The sequence below is a fragment of the Spermophilus citellus genome (assembly GCF_964194105.1).
Source record: "Spermophilus citellus genome assembly, chromosome: 5".
Taxonomy (NCBI): domain Eukaryota; kingdom Metazoa; phylum Chordata; class Mammalia; order Rodentia; family Sciuridae; genus Spermophilus; species Spermophilus citellus.
Genome location: NC_138186.1, coordinates 2,510,842 through 2,531,966, shown reverse-complemented (window position 1 = coordinate 2,531,966; position 21,125 = coordinate 2,510,842). Strand labels below are relative to the sequence as shown.

The following is a 21,125-nucleotide window of genomic DNA, read 5'->3' as shown; positions in this document are numbered from 1 at the left end:
TTAAGAAGAGATCCATGCTAACATATTTATGAAATGAAATGTCACGATATCTTATTCTCAAGTGACTTGGAAGAAAAACTAATCCCATGAGAGGGAGAGAATACGACAAGACGTTACCCGCGGGAAAACCTAGGTACGGGGTCTGGTATTCAATACACTAATCTTTCAACTTTTCCATAGGTTTAAATTTTTTAAATAAAAACCGGGGGCAAAAAGAGCACAGGAACTCAACTCTGCTTAGGTGGGCGAGGCAGGCCTCCTGCTGCAGTGCCATACCCCCCCAAATGATTCCTGGGTCTGACGAGGGTCCGCTCCTCAGGCTGAGGTTGAGGGAAGCCTGGCAGCAGCATGGACACCAGACATGTGGGTGGGCACATCCCTCCCATCCTAACCCCAGTGTCTGAGGACCTCATCAGAGCAGCCAGGGTCGGATCCTCCACGGTCAAATCCTGGCGTTTGCGGTGGCAAGAGCATACGCCACAGAAATGTCAAGAGAGGCACGCAGCCACCAAGTCCTGGTCGACTCTCTCTAAGGCGGCCTTTCCTCTTGCCGAAACTGAGCCCCACACCTTTGACTCTGAGCAAAGTCACAACCCCATGCCCTGGCACTTGAGCCAGGCTGGGTGTTTCCGAAATGCCCTCTGCGGCTGCGGTAGGTTCTCTGCCTCTGTGCTATGAGCAGCCTCCATTTTGGAACTGCTCTTTTGATTTCAGGGATCTACAGAAACAAGGACTTACGGACCAGGAATGCTTCTGAGCTGGGGGTCTTTACCTCTGGGTCCGTGCACTTGGGTGGGGTGAGTAGGAGGAATCACATCCACTAAACTCGGCCTAAGACATCCATGTCATGCATGTACAAAGAAGCCACAGCAGTACCAGTGGCACCCATGTGTGACCTTGACCCCGAGACAGCAATCACGAGTTGGTGTCACATCATGTCTTACAGATAACTTTAAGAAACCATATATATTTTTTCCTGCCTTGAAATCTTACTAGCTCTTAGTATTAATAGAGAAATAGCACCACACTATACCACACATTTGACTTTTAAAATATTGTGACAACTGTATTGATATATGGAAATAATTATTTCAATGTATAATTTTATTCTTTGAATTCCTGTCCGATTTATGCATTAAAAACATTATTTTGAAAAGGAAAGTTTAGGTAAGAAGTGAACTGTTTTAGACTCTGTGGAGAGGGAAGCATGGTTCAGAAGAGGAGGCAGTGTGCACAAAGCCATCCCAAAGCAGATGCCCAGCCCTGGGGCTTGTCCAACACGCCCTGGTCAGGCCAGGCGATGACTTCATTCATGAAATCGGATCTCTGAATGAAGGCCCAAGGGATAGCGAGAAGTGCAGTTTAATAATTCAGCCACTTCATCAAGGACATTGGTATCAGGTGACCCCAGGAGGGCCTGGCCCCAGAGACTGTCAACCAGGACCTCACAACAGCACACTTCTGTTCACGGCTCTTTATCTTGTCTCCTTGGAGATAAAAGTCCCTCTCACACACAGAGTTTCAGGCAGGAGGACTACTGAGGCGCAGCCCTGACCCCCACAGTAGCCACCTTAGCCACAAGGGCTCTTCAACAGGGTAAAGCTAGGTTGGGCTCTACACTAGAATATTTGGAAGTGCATTTAAGTGACAAAATCAGAGCACGGTGGCCTGTTGATTTTAAACAACCCCACTATTGCCTCACTAGCACGTATCTTCTATTTTCAGGTTGACCATGACACTGACCATAACACTGATCATGGAATGAGTGTGGCTCCCTATTTGCCCAGGGTGGGGTCAGGCCAGGTGGGGCCGGCCAGCAAGCAGGTGAGCGGTACACATACCTCCGTGTACTCCTTGTAGCTCCGGCTGACCTCCGACAGACTCTCCCGGGCGGCTCTGCTGGCGGGGGACACTGCGAAGGCCTGCTTCATTTTGCTGGCGCCGTCCTGGAGACGTCGCTGGATGCAGTAGGCCTCGTAGAGCTCGTCCACCTGCAGAGTGCGAACAGGAAGGCAGACACGTGAATCGCTGTCCGGCCTGGGAGAAGTCACCTGGGTCATCAGGATGAGCCTAAGGTGCTCTGGGTCTCTGTTATTCCTTTCCACAGACACCAGTCACTTGTACTTCTACCACTGTGATCCGTTTTCACTCTGATCCTGCCATCAAGTTACACAACCCTGCCTTTTGGGGTGGGGCTCAGAGAGCTGGTCCGCTGGGACAGGCGCCTCCGTCAGTGCAGCGAAGGCTGGAAGAGGTTTCAGCTTCAATCTGGGGTGAAAACTCTTGTATACACACCTCCTAGCTTATCTGAAGGTGATCTTTACACATCCGCATTTTTTTGAAAAAAGAACTTCAGGCTGTTTATTGATAACAAATTTTTTTGTGATGTCTTAGCTCAATAATTAGAAAAAAAAAATTTATTAAGTGGTTTAAGATAAGAATTTAATTGCTAAAATTCATTAAACCCATGAGAACTGGGAACTCTTGTATACAAATCACACCATAATTTAAAAAATACAATGAAAAAATGAAAATGGACACCCCCTTCTACTCTTACCTCTTAAATTGACTCGTCACGTTCACCAGACACACCTGACAACATCTCATACTTCAAAGGCAGTGACTCTCCATCAGCCTAGGGAGGCTTGACCCCGAGCGTCTACTGGCACAGAGTGGGCGGAGGCCAGGGGTACAGCCACACAGCCCTTCTCACAGAGGACAGCCCTGGACAGATGTCGGAGTGCACCCTCTGGGCTGAGGCTGGAATGCGTCCTAGTTATTCCTGACAATGTCTATAGTCCTGCACTGACTTCAGTCACCAGCACCACCCAGCCACAGTCACCGGGAGTGGTCAGGCAGAGAACAGGACCACCAGGCCTGGGCAGAAACAAGGAAGCCCGCGCTCCCGGCAGGCATGGTCTACTTACGCCATTGGAATTTTCGTTCCGCTATGAACTTTGTTTCCTCTAAGAGGTGGCTGATGCCCTAGATGAGAAGCTGAAATGGGATGGCACCTGTGCTTTACCCTGAAAGGCCACTGTGGGAAGGACCGCGGGTCAGCTCAAGGTCACTCTCTGTTGTTACTGAGTCCAGGGACTCACTCATCTGTGTTGGAGAACTCCTAGACTCGGAATAGACTCCAGTTGGGCTGGGGATCTAGCTCAGCTGGTAAAGTGCTTGCCTCACGTGCACAAAGCCCTGGGTTCAATCTCCAGAACCACACGCCCAAAAGAAGAAATGGCAGCAGTCTTCAGTCGTCCAGGCCAGGGGACTCCTCTCCGACCAGAGGGAACTGGAAGATTCAAGGCTGCTCAGATCTCTTGGTGGGTGATGGACACAGAGCATGGTCACTGTGCTTTAAATCTAAGCTAGGGCTTTCCTGCCGAGACACCCCAGCCCCATTCTGGTTCAGGAGGTTGGGGCTGGGCCAGCAATCTGATAGGTTACATGAACACCAAGGATTGTTCTGATGCGGGAGATCCCCAGACAACTTCTAAAAATGGTGTGTCAGTACCTCTTCTGATATAGCCGGGCAGGTCCCTTCTCATGGATGCCATTGTTTTATTTATTGAGTTTGGCAGAAATAAAAGCAACTTCAGATTTGCCTAGGCAATAAGTATCTTTCAAAGTGGCAGTAGTACTTTATAAAGGCAGTAATACATACATATATATCATATTCAGGTTTCAAGACAAAAAGATCCTTAGGGTCAGCTAGACCGGATATGGGTCCTTCCCCAGCCCCATTTCACTGGGAGGAAAGGCAAGGTCCACACAGCAACAGAGTGAGTGGGAAGGGCCAGAGTCCCAGGCTCTGACTTCTAGTAGGGAGATGTGCTAAGATCCTCCAGGCCTTGCACTGGTAGGAGAGGCTGATGAGCATGGGTGGAAATGGAAATTGCTGGCGGCTTGATATGTCCCCAAAGGGGAAGCTCCTAACTGGCACTGATAATTCCTCAGAGCGTCCAGAACACAGGGTGATTGTCCTGTCCATCACACTAGACCCGGTGCACCACCAGAGAAGTATTTATGGGGTTCAAGGCCAGATGTCAGGGCATAGACAGCCGTCTTTACATAACTGAAAGGTCTTCAGGAAGGAGTTCATGGGATGCCAAGCTGTACGTGGGACCAGAGGGCAAAGTTTTTGCTGGGGCCAGTTTGGGCCACTCTTATCTCAAGGCACACCACATGGAGCCCACAAGTCCTCCACCAGCCGTGTTTGCCACACAGGAAACAGGCCTTCAGGAGAGACCAGGATAACAGCAGAGCCAAACTGTGCTGGGCTCTCAGGCTCTGGGCTTCTATTTCCCCTCCCTGTCTGCTGCTTGTTGTAGGCCTTAATTGCTAATCAGCTCAGGAGTCAATTGGGTAAGAAATTCTCCTTGGACTAGATGTTACACTCAGGCCAAAGGTGTATTGATCAGTAACCGAGAGCAAAGACAAGAGGAACTTCAATTACCTTACTAATGTGAAACTCCAGGCGTCTCATGTATCTCTCGATCGTTTTAATTTGCTGGAATTAAAAGAAGTTTGAAAAAGTCTAGTCAATCACAATTCAATTGATTTAGGTTTGTGTGAATATTTCTTTTTGTTATCTTATGAAGGAAAAAAAACCAGTTGATGCTAAACATTTCCCCTCTCCTATTTTAGTTACTATTTAGAGATGCTTTAATATCAATTTGAAAAATATTTTTCAAAATATCAAATATTGTAAGATGGAGTTGGGTTAATTATTGTGACCCTTGTGTTTAATGTCAGGGAGGGCAAACCATGGACAGTATTGGATTTCTGGCAGAACAGTGTCAAGTTGGACTATATTCAAATATTCTCATAATGCATTCTCTGTGTCCCACACTGGGATTTTCCCCTTCATAGTTTAGCATCTAGGAAGTTGGGAAGCACTTCATGATTTCCACTGGCCGATGGAGGCCACTGTCTGTGCGTGCTCACAGATAATCAGCGCTGCGTGTGTCACCTCTGAGTTGTAGATGTTATTGTTTTCCTACACATTGAATTTAATTGCCCTTAAATATCTTCAGAAAGAATTTGCTGTGATTCAGCATAGAAATAAAATTATTGTGTACGCAGAAAGGTGTGGCCAGAGAGCAATTCCATATATAGCTTAAAGGAAAGAAAGTAAGAAATTCATGTCTAAATAGCCATAAAAAAGAGTTCTGACAGTTAGGACAAGACACAGATTTTAAGTGAAAAGAAAGAACTGTCTAAGTTTAACTGGAGTCATTCATTTTTATTTTCTTAGTGGCACATAAATTAATGTTGCATTTTTTAATCAAAGAAGTCTGAGATATGATCAAGTATGATAGATAATATTTAAAGATGGTTCAGCTGAGGAGCTCCAAACACTTCAGAAGTCCTCAAACTTATCCAAACAGTGGGAGACCCTACCATCCAGCAGCATTTCTATGGAAATGACCTTGAACACTTCGTTGAATCTGCAGATCATGGTGTTTATTTATCACCCTCATTAGACAAAAGCATGAATTTTTCCAAGATTAGAAAAATCCTTGGTTCTGTAAGATTCTACAGCTCTTGGAGTCTCCCGCATGAATATCTAATCAAGGACTCAGTTTTATCTTTCAAAAACACTCCAACACAGAATAACTTACCTTGTCTAAGTCATACAGCACACCCTAAAAAACAAAAGAGTATGTGGATTAAAGTGTATCTTCCTCAAAAATGTTAAACACTAATACAATAGTTTCACCTGCATTTTCACATTATCTGTGAAATATAATGATCAGTCCTGCAAAATTTTACTGAAATTTTGACATTAGCTTTAAAAGAGATAAAAATCCAATTATTTTAAATGTTGGTACTTTAAAGAGTGAATATTTATGTGCCCTCTGTGTTCCCCAAACTGCACCCAGTTCTCTCTGCCCACTGTGGGATTTAAGGTTTTCTCTTGCCTTCAGCATTCCTCTCCCAAGCATTGAGGGTATGTGAATTCATGTCCCTTTTTATAGTTTTTAAAAATGAATGATGTTAGGCTGGGGTGCAGTTCAGCGGTACAGCACTTGCCTAACATGCGGGATCCCTGGGTTTCATCCCCAACACCACAAAAACATTAACAAGAATAAAAAGTGATGTTAACATGAAATGTAGCAGTGGTGTATAGGTTGGAAAGATGCTTGCCTTGCTGTTTGGACAAGTAAAATTGGTACTTAAGAAGCATTCCTGAGGGGGAAGATAATGCTTTTCATTAATTGTTTCTCATGAAAGCTCATTTCCTGTGAGCTCACAACATCACAGTATAATTGGTGCTCCATCCCTGGGTCCTCCAGCTGAAGGCTTTGTGTGGCACAAGAGGCCCTGGCAGGGGCCCCTCCTCCCATTCACCACTGTTCCCTAGGAGGATCATTGGCCGCCATCTTGGATACTCCAGGGCATCCACAAGGGGTGAAGGTCATCCTAGGGGGAGTCCCACATTTGAGGTGATTTACAACACTAGTAGAAAATAAAACCACTTAATCTTGGTAAAGCCTTTGACCTGGGAGCCTTTGAAAAGGACAATTCTCCTAAAAAGGTAAAGGACAAAAGCTTTTCCATGTATCAGCTGCACCTCTGAGGAACCCGTGGTCTTTTCTCAGGTTTTCTGATGCCTTCAAATATTAAGGTATAACAGCGTTTAGCAGTGGACAAAATCTTTTACAATAGTGCAGGCATTAGGAATACCTCTCCAACCAGACGAGCGCTCACAGATTCACTGGGATGCAGGAAGTTCCAGCTCGGGGTTCAGTGGACCAGCCTTCGGACTCCTCTGACTTCTCAACCCAGTCACCCCCTGGAGACTCACTCCTTCCCTGGCACCACTGAGCCATTTTTTCTTTTCAATTGGAGATAAAGTAAATGTTCGAGTTCTTGAATTGTGAATGTGCTAACACTATGCCAGGAAAACTCCAATTTTTCCTTTCCTTATGGTATTTGGGAGGTGGAGGGATTCTGGCGATTTCTCCAGTTCCCTGTTACCACCCTGCTAGGAAAATACTGAGAAGTGTTAAAAATAGACCATTGAAGAAGAAAGTCCTCTTCTTCCTTTCCAGACACACAGGACAATGCAGATGGCACTTTGCCCCTTGGATCTGGTGTTTTTCAACGCTCCTCCCTCCCTATCCAGGACGAAGATGCCAAACCAGAACCCCACGGTGGCAACTTCCACAGGACTGGGTGCACCTACCAGGCGCGAGTTTCTCTTCATGTCTCTGAGCTGAGTCGTTAGCTTGTCCAGCTCCGTCTGGTGAACATCCAGGTATTCACTGCAAAGACAAGACATCAACGTGAACTGTCACTGGTGGATGACTGCTGTGGCCGCTGACCTTTTCCTACTGCCTGAAGGTCAAGAACCTGAACTTTGGCTGGGCGTGGCTCAGTGGTGAGTGCTGGCCTAGCATGCATCAGGCCCTGGGTTCCATCTGCAGCACTGGGGGAAAAATACATCTGGACATGGTGGGTCAGGGGGCGCCGTACTTTCCTGGTCTTTATAAAGCTTTAGCAATTGTATCCCATACTGTCCAGATTATCAGAAAGGAAGGTCCCTGCGTGTCCAACAGTCCAGAAATGAAAAACCCCTAGGGAGGGAAGACTCGGGGAATGGGTCCGGATTCTCAGAATCTTTGTTAAACACAACGCGGACTTGGATGCCTCATCACAGGCCAGGAGGGTCTCACTCTGCGCCAACAGTCCCTGTAATGTGCTTCGGGACGTTGGAAAACCCTTCTGCCACAGTCTCTAGAGTGGATAAGCCTGAGCTCCATGGTTGAGTGGAAAACAACACTAACTGGGGCTATTGCTGATGGATGACCACTCCAGGTCTCCTTCGGCGTGGAGGAGGTGAGCTGCAACAGGCGTCACATCCTCGGGACGCATTCTAGCTTCCCTGATTAGAGTGAAGAATAAAACACCTATTACAGATAGAGCCCTCTGGAAGTGACCTCATAGGCTAGCCTTCCTCCCGATCATGTTAGAAGGGAGAGTGCCTGACCAGGACCGGTCTCTTACCTGAGTCCCTTTTTCAGGGCCCTGTAGACCTCTTCCACCCTTGTAGGCTGGGGCTCTTTGGGAGGGTTGTTGTTTTTGTGTCCTAAATTGTGCATTTTCTTCAATTTGGTCTGGGGTTTCTTGAGAGCTGAGGAATTTTCAATGAAGGAGTTACACCTAGGGAAAGAAAAGAAAACACATTGAGACCCTCGGCCGTCCAAAAGGCTTTGATAAGTTTTTCCATTCGCCTAGGCTTCAGGTGATTGTCATCTGGAGAAGGCAGCTGCCCTTGGTTAGGGACAGAGCTGAGCCTCCTGCATTTATTTCTTGGTATTCAATGGGTTGATTGCAGAAATCTGGAAGTTTGGGGCCAGGCCAAGCTTCCTTGAGGACACCTGCATTTGAGTGCGCTGCTTCAGCAGACCCTCAGGGAGCCTGGGAGAATGGGTGCAGTGGGAAGGATGAACAGGCAGAAGGTACAACAGCAGGTACACTCGTGCACCAGGTCAGACAGCCTCTGCTAAGTGTGGCTGGGACATAATGAAACCCTGTTGATGCACAGCTGTAAGCCTGACAAGCAGCTAATCCCATATGGCTTGAAAGAAAAGCACACACAGCCGTACTGATAGCCTTCTTTAAAGGGTTATTTGTTTTAAATTATATAGCTATAATTATAAAAAGTCAGCAGCTCTATTAACAGCAGACATGGAGTATACAGTGGCAAGACAGACTCCTGGTGACTTCGACCCAGGCTATGGGTGATCAGGGACCAATGACCTGCACTCACTAATCTGCTCCAGGGGGAGAGACAGGAGACTGGAGTCCCCTGCCCCTAGGCTATTACGCTCTTCTGCCACCACTGTCCCAGGCCACCCACATAGGCCCTCAGAGGGGGACTTTATGACATCAGAAGCACTGAGGTCGAACGTGACTACATGCTGCCTCTTTGCTACCTGGGCTTTCTGAATTTGTAGCTGAAAGCTCAGTCCTTCCTTGTCCTGGATGCGAATCCAAAAACAAAAACACGGTTTTGAGAAAAAGGAAAAAGACTGTTATTGCTTTTCTAGCAAAAGAGAAACACAGGAGACTCCTGTCCCAAAGGCCGTGACTCTGCCCATCAGCAGGAACAGGGGGCTTTTATAGAGATGAGTCAGAGAAAAAACGAAATTAGGGAGGAGAGATCAAGAAGAAGATCAGGGAGGAGAAGATCAAGAAGGAGAAGATCAGGGAGGAGAAGATCAGGGAGGAGAAGATCAGGGAGGAGAAAATCAGGGAGGAGAAGATCAGGGAGGAGAAGATCAGGGAGGAGAAGGTTGTGAAAAAGAAAAAAAACATGTACATTTAAAAGCCACAAGAGATATAGCCAAAGCATCAAGTGACCCCTGTTTCAGTTTCAGATGGTCCAGGGAGACCAGGAGACAATTTTCACAGCCTCTGACTGAGTGGCATCTGCTCCCTAGCATCGAGCTGCGAGTCTTCATCTTTATTCACTGCATAACTTCATTCCAAACCTAGTCTCTGAAATTTGAATGTAATGGAAAATGTGCTTCATAGGGGATGGGGAAGGGTGGGGTGTGGAGAGGTCCAGACACGGGCCACCAGCTTGTCCTACATCCTCGGTCCTCTGTGCAGGAGGAATTCCAAAGGATAGGAAAAAATTAGTGGCACTTCATTTGGGATACCTTATCTTTTCTATAGAAAAAAGATTAAACTAGTGTGTGTGTGTGTGTGTGTGTGTGTGTGTGTGTCTTGCAGAGGCTGCCTGCGCAGGCCCACGAGTCAACAAGCCACCTCCCCAGGGAAAACCAATCTGCACTTGCCTGGATCGTCTTTCTTGAAGGCCACTGAACCCCGCGAAGGACTGGCTTCTAATGATCCCATTGGGCCCTCCCGGTGAGAAGGACTGGGATCCTACCAACATGATTTCTGGGCGTCTGGTTGGCAGTCCTGTAAGAAAGACAGAGAACACACGAGGCTCATCAGTCAGGTGAAGTGAGTCCAGAGGGCCATGTCCCTAGGGTCCAAGACATTGGTGTGATTTTTGTCCTGTAGCTTTTTTTTTTTTTTTAAGCCAAAGTGTTTAGCAGTCAGGCTTAAAAAAAAAAAAAGTAGCTACCCACTTACTTAGACCAAAATAAATATAAATTACATGAAATTATCCATAACTTTAGGTTTCTTCAGCAGTTCTTCTCTTACAAGGGCCAATCACACCTTCCCAAATATAAGAACTTCAGCAACACTTAGCCTCCATCCAACAGAGAAAACACACAAATGAGCCGCATGGAAGCCTCCGCTAGGTCCTCCGAAGGTGTGCTCGGCCTGCAGGTGGAATTCCACACTCAGAGGTCACAAGGCTAAACACAAGGCTCCTCCGGAGAGGAACTACTGCAGCTGCTGTCCTGTGCACTCTGAGGATGCCTGAGAGGCAGGACTCTGACGCTGCGGTGGAGGTGCCAAATGAGAAGGTGGAAGGAGCTGCTCACAAAGGAAGCCACAATCCAGGTTAGCTCAGCGGCTCAATCCAGGTTAGGACAGAGAAGCCTGCAGCCCCGCCCCAGCCTCCAGCAGGGCTTCCCTGAGGACACCCACCGCCATAGACCAAGGTGTCCACCGCCCACAGCTGGACAGAGGCCCAAGGTGGTTCTCCCTAGACTGCCCTAGAACGTGAGGTGGTGCTCTCCTTTGCAGGTCAGCAGAGTCACGTACCATGGTCTCACCCTGTGACTTCAGTCCAGAGAGGCTTCAGCTAGCAGGGAAAAGGTGAGACTGTCCAGACTGAAGCCTTCCCCAGGGGACAGACACCAAATCATGTCTGAGTAGCACCAACAATTCCCCCTTAAAGACCCAATGAGAAAGGAAGAAAAGCTAAACAAAAAAAAAAAAAATTCATAAATCATAATAGTAACTGCCCCCCGCCCCGCCCGTGCTGCTGGTTTTAAATCCCTTTCCTCCCTCCTCCCTCCCTGGGAGAAAGCAGTGCTGGGATTTGTGCACATTCCTGCAGCAATGGGTCTGGAAGTGGCCAATTGGCTCCCTCTTTGACCCTGTGGGAGAACATCCTCAGGCCAGCTGAGCAGGGAGGCTGAGTTTGGGGCTTTCTTTTAGAATTTTAAAGGTAATGAAGTCGAAGTATGTAAGAGGTCAACAGCAACAGGTAATGCACGTGTGGTTTAGGCAAAAGCAGGTGCAGAAAGCTCCCTCAGTTATTCCCCGAGCTGGAGGGCACAAAAATAGCCGGAATTCCTTCAATTCCTCCAGGAGACAGGTAGCAGGTGCTGTCTGCTGGTGACAGGGGTCTGCATTTCATTAAGGAGCCTTCCTGGTACAGCTGAGCGTCAAGAAAGACTGTGGCTTGGGTTCCTTTTGGTATTCAATACTTTGTTTTGTTGTGCTGAGGATCAAACCCAGGGCCTTGGGTGTGCTAGGCAAGTTCTCTACCCCTGAGCTGCAACCTCGGCTGTGTCCTCAATAATTTGATATCTATACTGAAGTCTTGATTTGGTAAACTGTATCAGTATTGCACTTATTTTGTAAATTATTGTCCCAATATGTCTATGTATCATGAATATTCTATGATTATAGAAAAAAGATTATTTAAATATTTAACTGTGTCTTCTTATACTTCCTGAAATCACATTTCTTCTTCTTCTTCTTTTTTTTTTTTTTTTTTTGTGGTGCTGGGGATTGAACCCAGGGCCTTGTGCATGTGAGGCAAGCACTCTACCAACTGAGCTACATCCCCAGCCCCTGAAATTATATTTCTTAAGCCAAAATTATATATTTTCTTATCCATTGGATCATAGTGGTTTACTGTGAAACCCCTAGGCATTCTGCTTTAATTAAAACATGGTGTGAACTGGGGATAACTTTTAAAATGTCCCCAGGCGATTCTGATGTTTAGCAAAGTTGTGAAGCCACTGCTTTAGAAGGCTCAATTACACAAAAAGAAAAAAAATACAGAGAGCAAGAGGGAGAGGAAAAAGAAAAAGACACCAAGTTTGTTGAAACTTTAAAACTTCTGGAAATAACAATCTTGTACAATCTATCAAACCCAACTTTTAAAAAATGGCATTCAGTCTTAAACCCTTCTCTGCCAGCTTTGAGCCTCTCGTCAAATGAGAATAAAACACATGTCCAGATGCTTCTCTTCTTCTCTTTCCATCACAGTAAGAAGGGCTCCCAAAGAATAAAAGAAATCCTTGTCCAGACCCTAAGCTGTGAGATGCGCTGGGGAGGGTCACTTCCCAGAAACTCTTCAGCACGTTTACCTGTGGGCAGAGGGCCACAGGGGACGTGGCCATGGTGAGCAGTTTGGTTACTGTTCTGCTTTGTCTTCGTGGTCTTAGAAATGATCAGTATCTAGTGGGAAAGAATTTGGCCAAGAGCTGCTCAGGCTGGACCTCTGTCCCACCAACAGTGTCCCATGGACACAACTGCCTGGGGGGGTGTCAGGTGAGAGTCCACAAGATCCAGAGCCCTGGCTCCTGAGCAGCTGTTCTTTTCCACGTCCCTCCTTCCCCTGCCCTCCCCCAGCGGCAAGCTCTGCGTTCATTTTTCCTGTCTTCCAGACACCCCCCTCCTGGTGCCCTAAGTCCTCAGGCCATCTGACCTCCCAGGAACTCCCACAGCCTGTTCTCAAATCACCCTAGCTACGGTAAGGACTTGACTCGATCATCCACGGCTGGGGTCATCTGCATTTTAATACCAGGTGCACAACCTTCCCAAAACCTCAACCGAAAGACAGGACGAGCAGAAGGCAGTGTCTGCTGGGAGGGTGTAAAGGAGGAATGAAGTTCTGGAGGACAACATGGCATTATCTATTAAACAAGTAAAACACACTTCTTTCGTATCTCCTCTAAAGAAAAGTCCAACTGCACAAGAGGAATACGCAGGGATGCTCATTACAGGCAATGTTTGGAATACTAGGAAAATGGCGGGGGGGGGGGGGGAGGCTGGGGCTGTGGTGTACACCTGTAATCCCAGGGGTTCGGGAGGCTGAGGCAAGAAGATCACAAGTTCAAGGCCAGCCTCAGCAATTTAGCAAGGCCCTAAGTGACTGAGTGAGACTGTGTCTCAAAATAAAATAAAAAGTGCTGGGGATATGACTCAGTGGTTAAGTTCCCCTGTGTTCAATCCCTGGTGCAAAACAAAACAAAACCCAATAATTACAGGAATGGAAGGATGGGATAATACGCAGCATTTTAAAAAAAATATGTTCGCGTAGAAGACACCCAGGACAAACTGCGGAACACAACAGTATGATAGCTGGAGTGTAAACACAAAGCTATACCAAACAATGCATATTCATAGCAAAGTTCTGAAAGTACACAGGCAGATGATCTATGGAGAAGTAAGATTGAGTGGTAGTCAGCAACGTTTTAATATTTTATGCATTCTATTAATTCTGACAGAGCAAATGTATTCATGGGTTATTCATAGATGCAAAAATTCCTTTTGTAAAAAATTGCGGCCACTTGGAGCTGGGAGTGTAGAGGAGAGAGCTCACGTACAAGATCATTATGCTGCCAGCAATTATATTTATATATATGTTTATAAGTCTTGCAGGAGAGAAATATGATTTCCAAGAAATAATATATCAGGTTTTATAAAGTTTGATTACATTATAATAATTCAGGTTCCTCCAGGAAGTCCTTGGGTTTGAGTTATATAACAACTTCATTATTTTAATTTGTAAAATTTTAGCAACTACACCTAATACATATTGCTGAGATCACCAAATACTGCAGCCAATAACAAGAAACTGTATGTAAAACAGCTCATCTTGGGTGGCTGCTACTAAGAACTGTCAGGCTGTGAAACATATTTCCAGTCTATAGCTGTTGACTTCTTTCCTGGTCTTTCTGAAAGCTCCTGCAAAACATTCTATATTTTGTTTTGTTTTTTTTTTTCCAATCCCCATACTGGGGAGTGGACCCAGGAGTGCTCTAGCACTGGGTACATCCCAGCCCTTTTTATTTTTTTATTTTGAGACAGGGTCTCACTAAGTGGCTTTGAACTTGTAACTCAGACTGACTTTGGGATCCTCCTGCCTCAGCCTCCCGAGCAGCTGAGATCACAAGCGGGAGCTACTGCGCTTGACCAGAACATTCCCTTCTGTGTGTTAGAACCCAGCAAGTATTTCAACCTCAGGCAAATGATTTGCTCCTCGCTTGGCTCCTCTGTCACACCAGGCAGCTGCCCACCGCCTGCCATTTCCACACCCAAGAGTAACAACAGGATGTTTCTGCAAAGAACCCCTATCACCTTGGTTGGTGGTGCATCCTGTGATCCAGCAGCTGGAAAGCCTGGGTCGGGAGGATGGCAAGTTTGAGGGCAGACTGGGCAGCTGAGTGAGACCCTGTCTCTGAATAAAATAAAAAGGGGCTGAGGGCACAGCCTAGTGGTAGAGCAGCCCTGGTTTCAATCCCCGTAATGCAAATAAATAAGTAAATAAATAGTTGGGGGGAAAAATGCTACCATTCTGAGCTGAGCCTCAGAAACAGAAGCCTGAAAGCCACAGCTGTTTGTCCTCTTGATTCCGTGAAACCACAGCCTCTTTCCTAGCTACGCAGTGCTAAGTTCCAACCACACACGCGCTAGGGCCTTTGAAATTAAAATGAGAAGCAGGCTTTACATGTTATAAACAGTACTACTTGGGGATGCAGAGAGCCACAGGCTGACCTAAATACCTGTCTGTCCAAAAAGAAGGGGGCTCATCCACCCAGCAGGCAGCTTTGGGCAAGGGGCTTGGGCCTGGAGATGGCAGGCAGGAGAGATCAGGGATCAGGAGATCCCACCTCCTCCCACCAGGTCTCAAGCTGTGACTGGACCTGAAGTAACAGGTAGAATATGACTGTGATCCAGAGGGGGCCACTGCCAGCCACCTGGAGAACCCAGGCATAACCCGACTTTGAAGAATAATTGATAGGACTCCACCCAGGAGGGGGCTGCTCCAGACGGGCCAGGGTGGAATCCGGACGGCAGGCCCCCGAGGGAACAAAGTAGAGACGGGGTGGCAGAATGTCTGGAGAGCCCAGTCCAGGCGCCCCCGCCTCTGCCCCAGGTTTTGCAAGTTGGCACTGGGGTTTATGAGACGCCCCTGAGAGCCGGATTAGTTTGGGTGGCAAGGCTCTCTCTCTGGATTTCCACAGTTCCACTGTGGGATTCACAGGCTTGGTAGGCTAAGGTCAGGGTCCTGATGCCAGCACCTGGCTGGCCTTCAGCACCTCCAGGCTCGAAGCTCCTAACTGACTGGCTCAAAGCGGAAGAGCTGGAGGCAGCCATACCCACAGAGCGACTGGAGGCAGACCTGCCAGTTAGAAAGACGCTCACACTGATGGTAGAGTGAAGAGGCTCCAGGAGGGAAGCAGGGGTGCTGGACTGTTTTCAGCTGCTATAAGCATAAGCATAGAGTCATTCTCCTCTATCAGGAAAATAGAGACAGTAAAAGAAGGCAGGGTGGAGGGGCGAGAAGACCCAGGCCCTTTCAACCCCCCAAAGAACCTCCCCAGGACTATGGTGGGCTTGATGTCTTCAACTCTTCCCTTTCCATGAAAAGACACTCATGAGCTTTCTGCATGCTAGATTTTGTATCTTGCTTTGTCTATTAGGTTATTTTTTAGAGCTATGCAAAAGAGTCTATATATTAGATTTTTTTCTAAACCATTTTTAAAAGGATACTTAGGTCGAGTCCATATTCTGTGTTCCCTTTTGGTAGAAAGAAAGAAAGGAAGGAAGGAAGGAAGGAAGGGAGGGAGGGAGGGAGGGAAAGAAACAAAGAAAGACAACCAGTCTACAGTACATATGTTTTTTTTTTTTTATTTCTGATGTCAAGATATAGTAGATTTGGGGAATTAATCTAATGAAGGATGTGAAGGACCTCTGCAATGAAAGCTAAAGAACACTAAAGAAAGAAATCGAAGATCTTAGAAGAGGGAAAGGCCGTCCATGTTCTAGGTCAGGCAGAGTTAATATTGTCAAAATGGCCATGCTAGTAAACGTGCCATACAGACTCAAGGCAATTCCCATCAAAATTCCAAAGACATGCTCCACAGAACTAGAAAATCACTTCTAAAATTCATTAGGAAAAACAGAGACCCAGAATAGCCCCAGCAATCCTGAGCAAGAAGAGCAAAGCTGGAGGCAACTCAATTCCTCAAATCATATTAGAGAGTCACAGCAACCAAACAGCATGGTATTGACATCCAAGCAGACAAAAAGACCAAGGGAACAGAGCAGAAGACACAGAGACAAACCCATATAAACACAGAGGTGCCAAAAACATGCTGGAGAAAAGACAGTCTTTTCAACAAGTGGTGCTGAGAAAACTGGGAATCCAATGTGGAAGGCTGGACCTCTGTCTCTCACCCTGCACAGAAGTCAACTAAAAGCAGATCAAAGACCTTCGAGTTAGACCAGAGACTCTGCACCCACTAGAAGAAAACATAGTCCCAATACCCCAGCATATCATCACAGGGACCAACTTCCTTAACAAGACTCCTGAAGTGCAAGAAATAAAACTGAAAAATCAATAAGTGGAAGACCATTAAACTGAAAAGCTTCTGTACATCAAATGAAACAATTAAGAGTGTGAAGAGAGGGGCTGGGGCTGGGGGCTCAGCAGTAGAGCGCTCGCCCAGCATGTGAGAGACCCTGGGTTCCATCCTCAGCACCACATCAAAATAAATAACTAAAATAAAGATATTGTGTTCAACTATAACTAAAAAATAAAAAATAAATTAAAAAAAAAAAAAGAGTGTGAAGAGAGAGCCCTGAGAATGGTAGAAGATCTTTGCCCCTGCTCCTCAGGTAGGGCATTAATATCCAGAATATATAGAGAACTCAAAAAACTGAACACCAGAAAAAAAAAAAAAAACACCAACCAAAAGATTTAAAATCAGCATACTTACAGTGATGCAGCCACATCAATGTACATAGCAGCACGATTTATAATAGCCAAGGTATGGAACCAACCCAGGTGCCCTTCAAGAGATGTATAGATAAAGAAAACGTAGTATATATACACAATGGCATATTACTCAGCCATAAAGAATAATGAAATGGTCTCATTTCCTGGTAAGTGGATGGAAGTGGATAAGATCATGCTAAGTGAAATAAGCCAGACCCAGAAAGTCAAAGATTGAATGTTTTCTCTAATATGTGGAAGCTGGTCTAAAATAAGGGGCAAGGGGTGGGGGTGGAGAGAGAGAAAAGAAACAGGGAGGAGGGAATTCCATCAAAATAAAAGATTGGGGCAGTAGAGGAAGGGGATGGTGCAGGGAGAGGGATGGGATAAGGGAAGCTGGACTGAATGTGAACTGACTTTCCAGTGTCATGTAGGAATAGACCACAGCACATGCACACGAAGCACCCAAGGACACCGACTTTCACAAATGTAAATAAGTAGACAGTAGAGGAAAGGGAACAGGAGGAGGGAGGAAGGGAGGGGAGGAGGAGGAATGAGGAAAGAAGAAAAATAAAAAAGATAAAGCAGGTTTGGCCCAGGGCAAGCCTGCAAGGATAAGACCAGGGCTTCTCTCTGGGAAATAAGAGCATTTGTACCTACTGAGCCATAGGACATCAAATGCCATGAAATCAAAAACAAAACAAGAAACACTGAGCTATGACTGCTTTTATCTTCAGGTGTGTTTTTCGGGGCCTGTGCATGTGAGGCAAGCACTCTGTCAGCTGGGCCCTTTATGCTGTTTTACTTTTTTTTTTTTTTTAAGAGAGAGAGAGAGAGAGGGAATTTTAATATTTATTTTTAGTTATCGGCGGACACAGCATCTTTGTTGGTATGTGGTGCTGAGGATGGAACCCGGGCCGCACGCATGCCAGGCGAGCGCGCTACCGCTTGAGCCACATCCCAGCCCCTGTTTTACCTTTTGACTTGACCAAGTCCTCTGATTAAGAACCTAAACAGGGACTGGGAAGGGGCCTTGTGACGATGGAAAGGTCAGTGACATCTGATCTGAGGGACCTTAGTAAGGGTCTTCAGTTTTGGCCAAAGCATTTCCCATGGGAGCAGAATGTCCATTAGAAACCAAGCATTACCAGCGTGACCAAGGTGTTCCACCCCCCGAGCCAGGCCCCACAGATGGTTTTCTGGGGTGGGGTGCTGTGCTGTAGAGAGTAAACAGCTTCAGCCGCGTCCCCATCCTAACCACCCCGGAGGCTGAGGCAGGAGGATGGCAAGCACCTGGCAGCCTGGGTAACTTGGCAAGACCTTATCTCAAGCAAAATAAAAAGGGCTGGGTTTGTAGCTCAGTGGTAAGTGTCCCTGGGTTCAACCCCCAGTATATATATATGTGTGTGTGTGTGTGTGTGTGTGTGTGTGTGTGTGTAAAAGGGCCAACCTGACCATCAGTCCAAGTGCCTGCTGTGGACAGGAGAGAGCAGGCAAAGGGGAGAGAGGACTCTTGGGGGGTGACGAAGTGCCTAAGATTGCATGTGGGGACATTTGCACAACTGTATGACTTTCTTAACTTTATTAAACTGCTATTTTATTAAATGGATACTTGAGTGGATTTATGGCCTATGGGTTTTACATCCATAAGGCTATTTTTTTTTTTAATCACTATGGATTTCTAGAAAAGCCACGACTTCCTCTAAGAGGAAGTGCAGGAAATCAGGAGTTGGAAGGAAAAGCTGAGGCAATCTGGATCCACCAGAGCGGGCCCTTTGTCCCAGCCAGGCCACCTCAGCTGCGGCAGGCAGGCCACTGGGCTCTGAGTCATTTCTCCTGCCGACTTGGGGTCTTTCTCCTCCCTGACAATACCACCTGGTTATGCTCCCCCACATCTTGGTCAAGAGCAGGAGTATAATTCAGTTGTCTGCAGAAAGCATGTGGGCCAGATGCAAATAGCCTGCTCTCTAAATGATGACTTGAGATGAGTCCTAAAAATAGGTGTCCGCTTATTATACGGTCACAAGGTACCTATTACAGAACACTTGACTAATCTTTTGAAAAAAAGAGTAGATGTATTTAAGTCATTGCCTGTTTTTTATGTATGGCTGCTTTAAAATGCATCAAGGCAATGGCAATATTTGCTTCTCAGTTGTCAGTACTGTTTGCTAACCCAACGATAAATGAGACCTTGTGCTGATTGACGGAGATGAGTGTGGTGAATGGATGAGACGATTTACAGAACAGCTAGACACAGCCTGGGTCCTCAGCAAGGGGAAGGAAGAATGAGGCCAGGTTTTCCATCTGGCCTGTTAGGCAAGTACCACGCTCCTGGGCAGATTCTGTACCTGAACGATAAAGGTGGTGATCTCTCCCCATGTAATGGGCGAGCACCGTAGGTTTCAACTGAGATCACAGTGTCATCCGATCTCAGGAGAGAAGCTAACTTGCAGCTTCTCTGGAAAAGGATATTGATGATTTTCCTCCTTTTTTTTTTTTTTAAAGCAGGGATTGAACCTGGGGGTGCTCAACCACTGACCCACATCCCCAGCCCTTTTTATTTATTTATTTTTATTTTGACACAGGGCCTTGCTAAGTTGCTGAGGGCCTTTCTAAGCTACTGAGGCTGGCTTTGAACTTGAGATCCTCCTGCCTCAGCCTCCAGAGCTGCTGGGATTACAGGCATGTGCCAACACACCTGGCTTTTTCTGTGTTTTCTAAGAGCCATCCATGAACCTGTGATTCTTTAGCACATCTTATAAGTGTAAGGCTGCCAGGGTGCTCTGTGTTGGCCAACGTCCAGGAGCACTGAGGCTGAGCTCTGCTTTAGAACGTTAATAAACCAATTGGAGAAGGCAATACAACGGCACATCATGCTGGCAAGGGACAATTTTGGATATAAGAAATAGCAAGAGGTGAAGTTCTAGTAGCATCTGTCTCCACGTGGCCCGTGGAGGGCAGGGTGGCAACAAGGTGGGCTCTGGGGAAGGACAGATCTGGGCCTGGTTCATTTCTGCAGTTCACGGCTGTTTTCTGCATGCTGTTCGATGTCTCTGAATTCTGTTTCCCTCGTTTGGACAAGAAGACTATTCAGAAGATTTTATGAGGTCCCAGGGAGATAATATACACAGACCTGGTATGTAGTAGGTGCTTAACAAAACTATTTGTTAACAGTAATTTAGACTAACAAGAAGTCCTCTCAAAAATGAGAAATGTGGACAGGAATGGCCAGGATGTCTCCCAGGGAAGACAGAACTCCAGCCACCTGAGCGGAGTGGAGGGCCTGTGGGAGCCAGGGGGCTCACAGCCGCATGCTGAAGGTGGCAGTTTTTAGGTAACTACACAACACCGACTGATAAGAAGCAAAAACATGGGTACTTTGGAAGCCCAAATCAAAAGTCAATAAAAAAAATCTTGACTTTGAAATAGTTTAAAGCCTACAGGAAAATTGCAAGAAATGCACCCAAAGCCGTCATCTCTTTGCCCAGCCCATTGTTGGTTGACACCTGCCACGTCTCAGGGTCGTCCCCCTCCACAGACCCATGATTCCTGGGTGCTCTGGGAGTTTGCACAGGCAGCATTCTGCACCCCTCCACTGACAAATCTGAGAATGTGACGCAAACTTCCTCTTAACTAGCTCAACGTGCTTCCTAAGAACGTGGACGTTCACTGACACAGGCACAGTCCAGTGACTGATATCAGGACATGTAACATGAAATGATTCTACTATTCAATGTACAGACCTTATCCAAATCCCAGCAATCACCCCAGTAATATTCTGCATAGGGTCTCCCCGACCCTGATGCCAGGAGCCAATCCAGGACTACAGACTTCCTCCCTCCTCCTGTCTTTAGTCTCTAATCAGCGGTAGTTCCGTGGCCACTCTTGGTCTTGGACATTGACATTGTAATAGAACGCAGGCCAGCTGTTTGTGGGGTGTTCCTTACTTCAGTCTGCCTGATGTTTTCTTGTGATAACATTCACGTTAGGCCTGCTCAGCAGGGACACAAGCATCCTCCAGTGTGTAGGGCCCTGGCTCAGGGTGGCAGTTGTCCCAGACTGGAGATGTCAACTTTGATCCCTTGGTTAAGGGACTGTTGGCTGGTTTCTTTTCTGGTAAATTACTATTGTATTGATTTAGCCTTTGTCATTGATAAGTAGTTGGTAAGGAGGTACTTTGAGGCTTGAACCCAGGAGTTTCAGCATCCATTCATGATTCTTGTCTGAA

The 21,125-nt window shown here is 46.5% G+C and overlaps 1 protein-coding gene across 6 annotated transcripts in view; it reads right to left on the bottom strand.

The window, feature by feature from the left end:
* The window catches only part of RIPOR2 (RHO family interacting cell polarization regulator 2), a 94,829-nt gene that overhangs the window by 34,509 nt on the left and 39,195 nt on the right, over window positions 1–21,125 (bottom strand). For all 6 annotated transcript variants that reach the window (XM_081295127.1, XM_081295128.1, XM_081295129.1 and 3 more), the window contains exons 2-7: window positions 9,813–9,939; window positions 8,014–8,169; window positions 7,193–7,271; window positions 5,625–5,648; window positions 4,457–4,510; window positions 1,842–1,991 (exon numbers count right to left, since the gene is read on the bottom strand). In XM_081295127.1, the coding sequence (XP_081151253.1) occupies window positions 1,842–1,991; window positions 4,457–4,510; window positions 5,625–5,648; window positions 7,193–7,271; window positions 8,014–8,169; window positions 9,813–9,939 (590 nt within the window). The remainder of the gene's footprint in view (window positions 1–1,841; window positions 1,992–4,456; window positions 4,511–5,624; window positions 5,649–7,192; window positions 7,272–8,013; window positions 8,170–9,812; window positions 9,940–21,125) is intronic.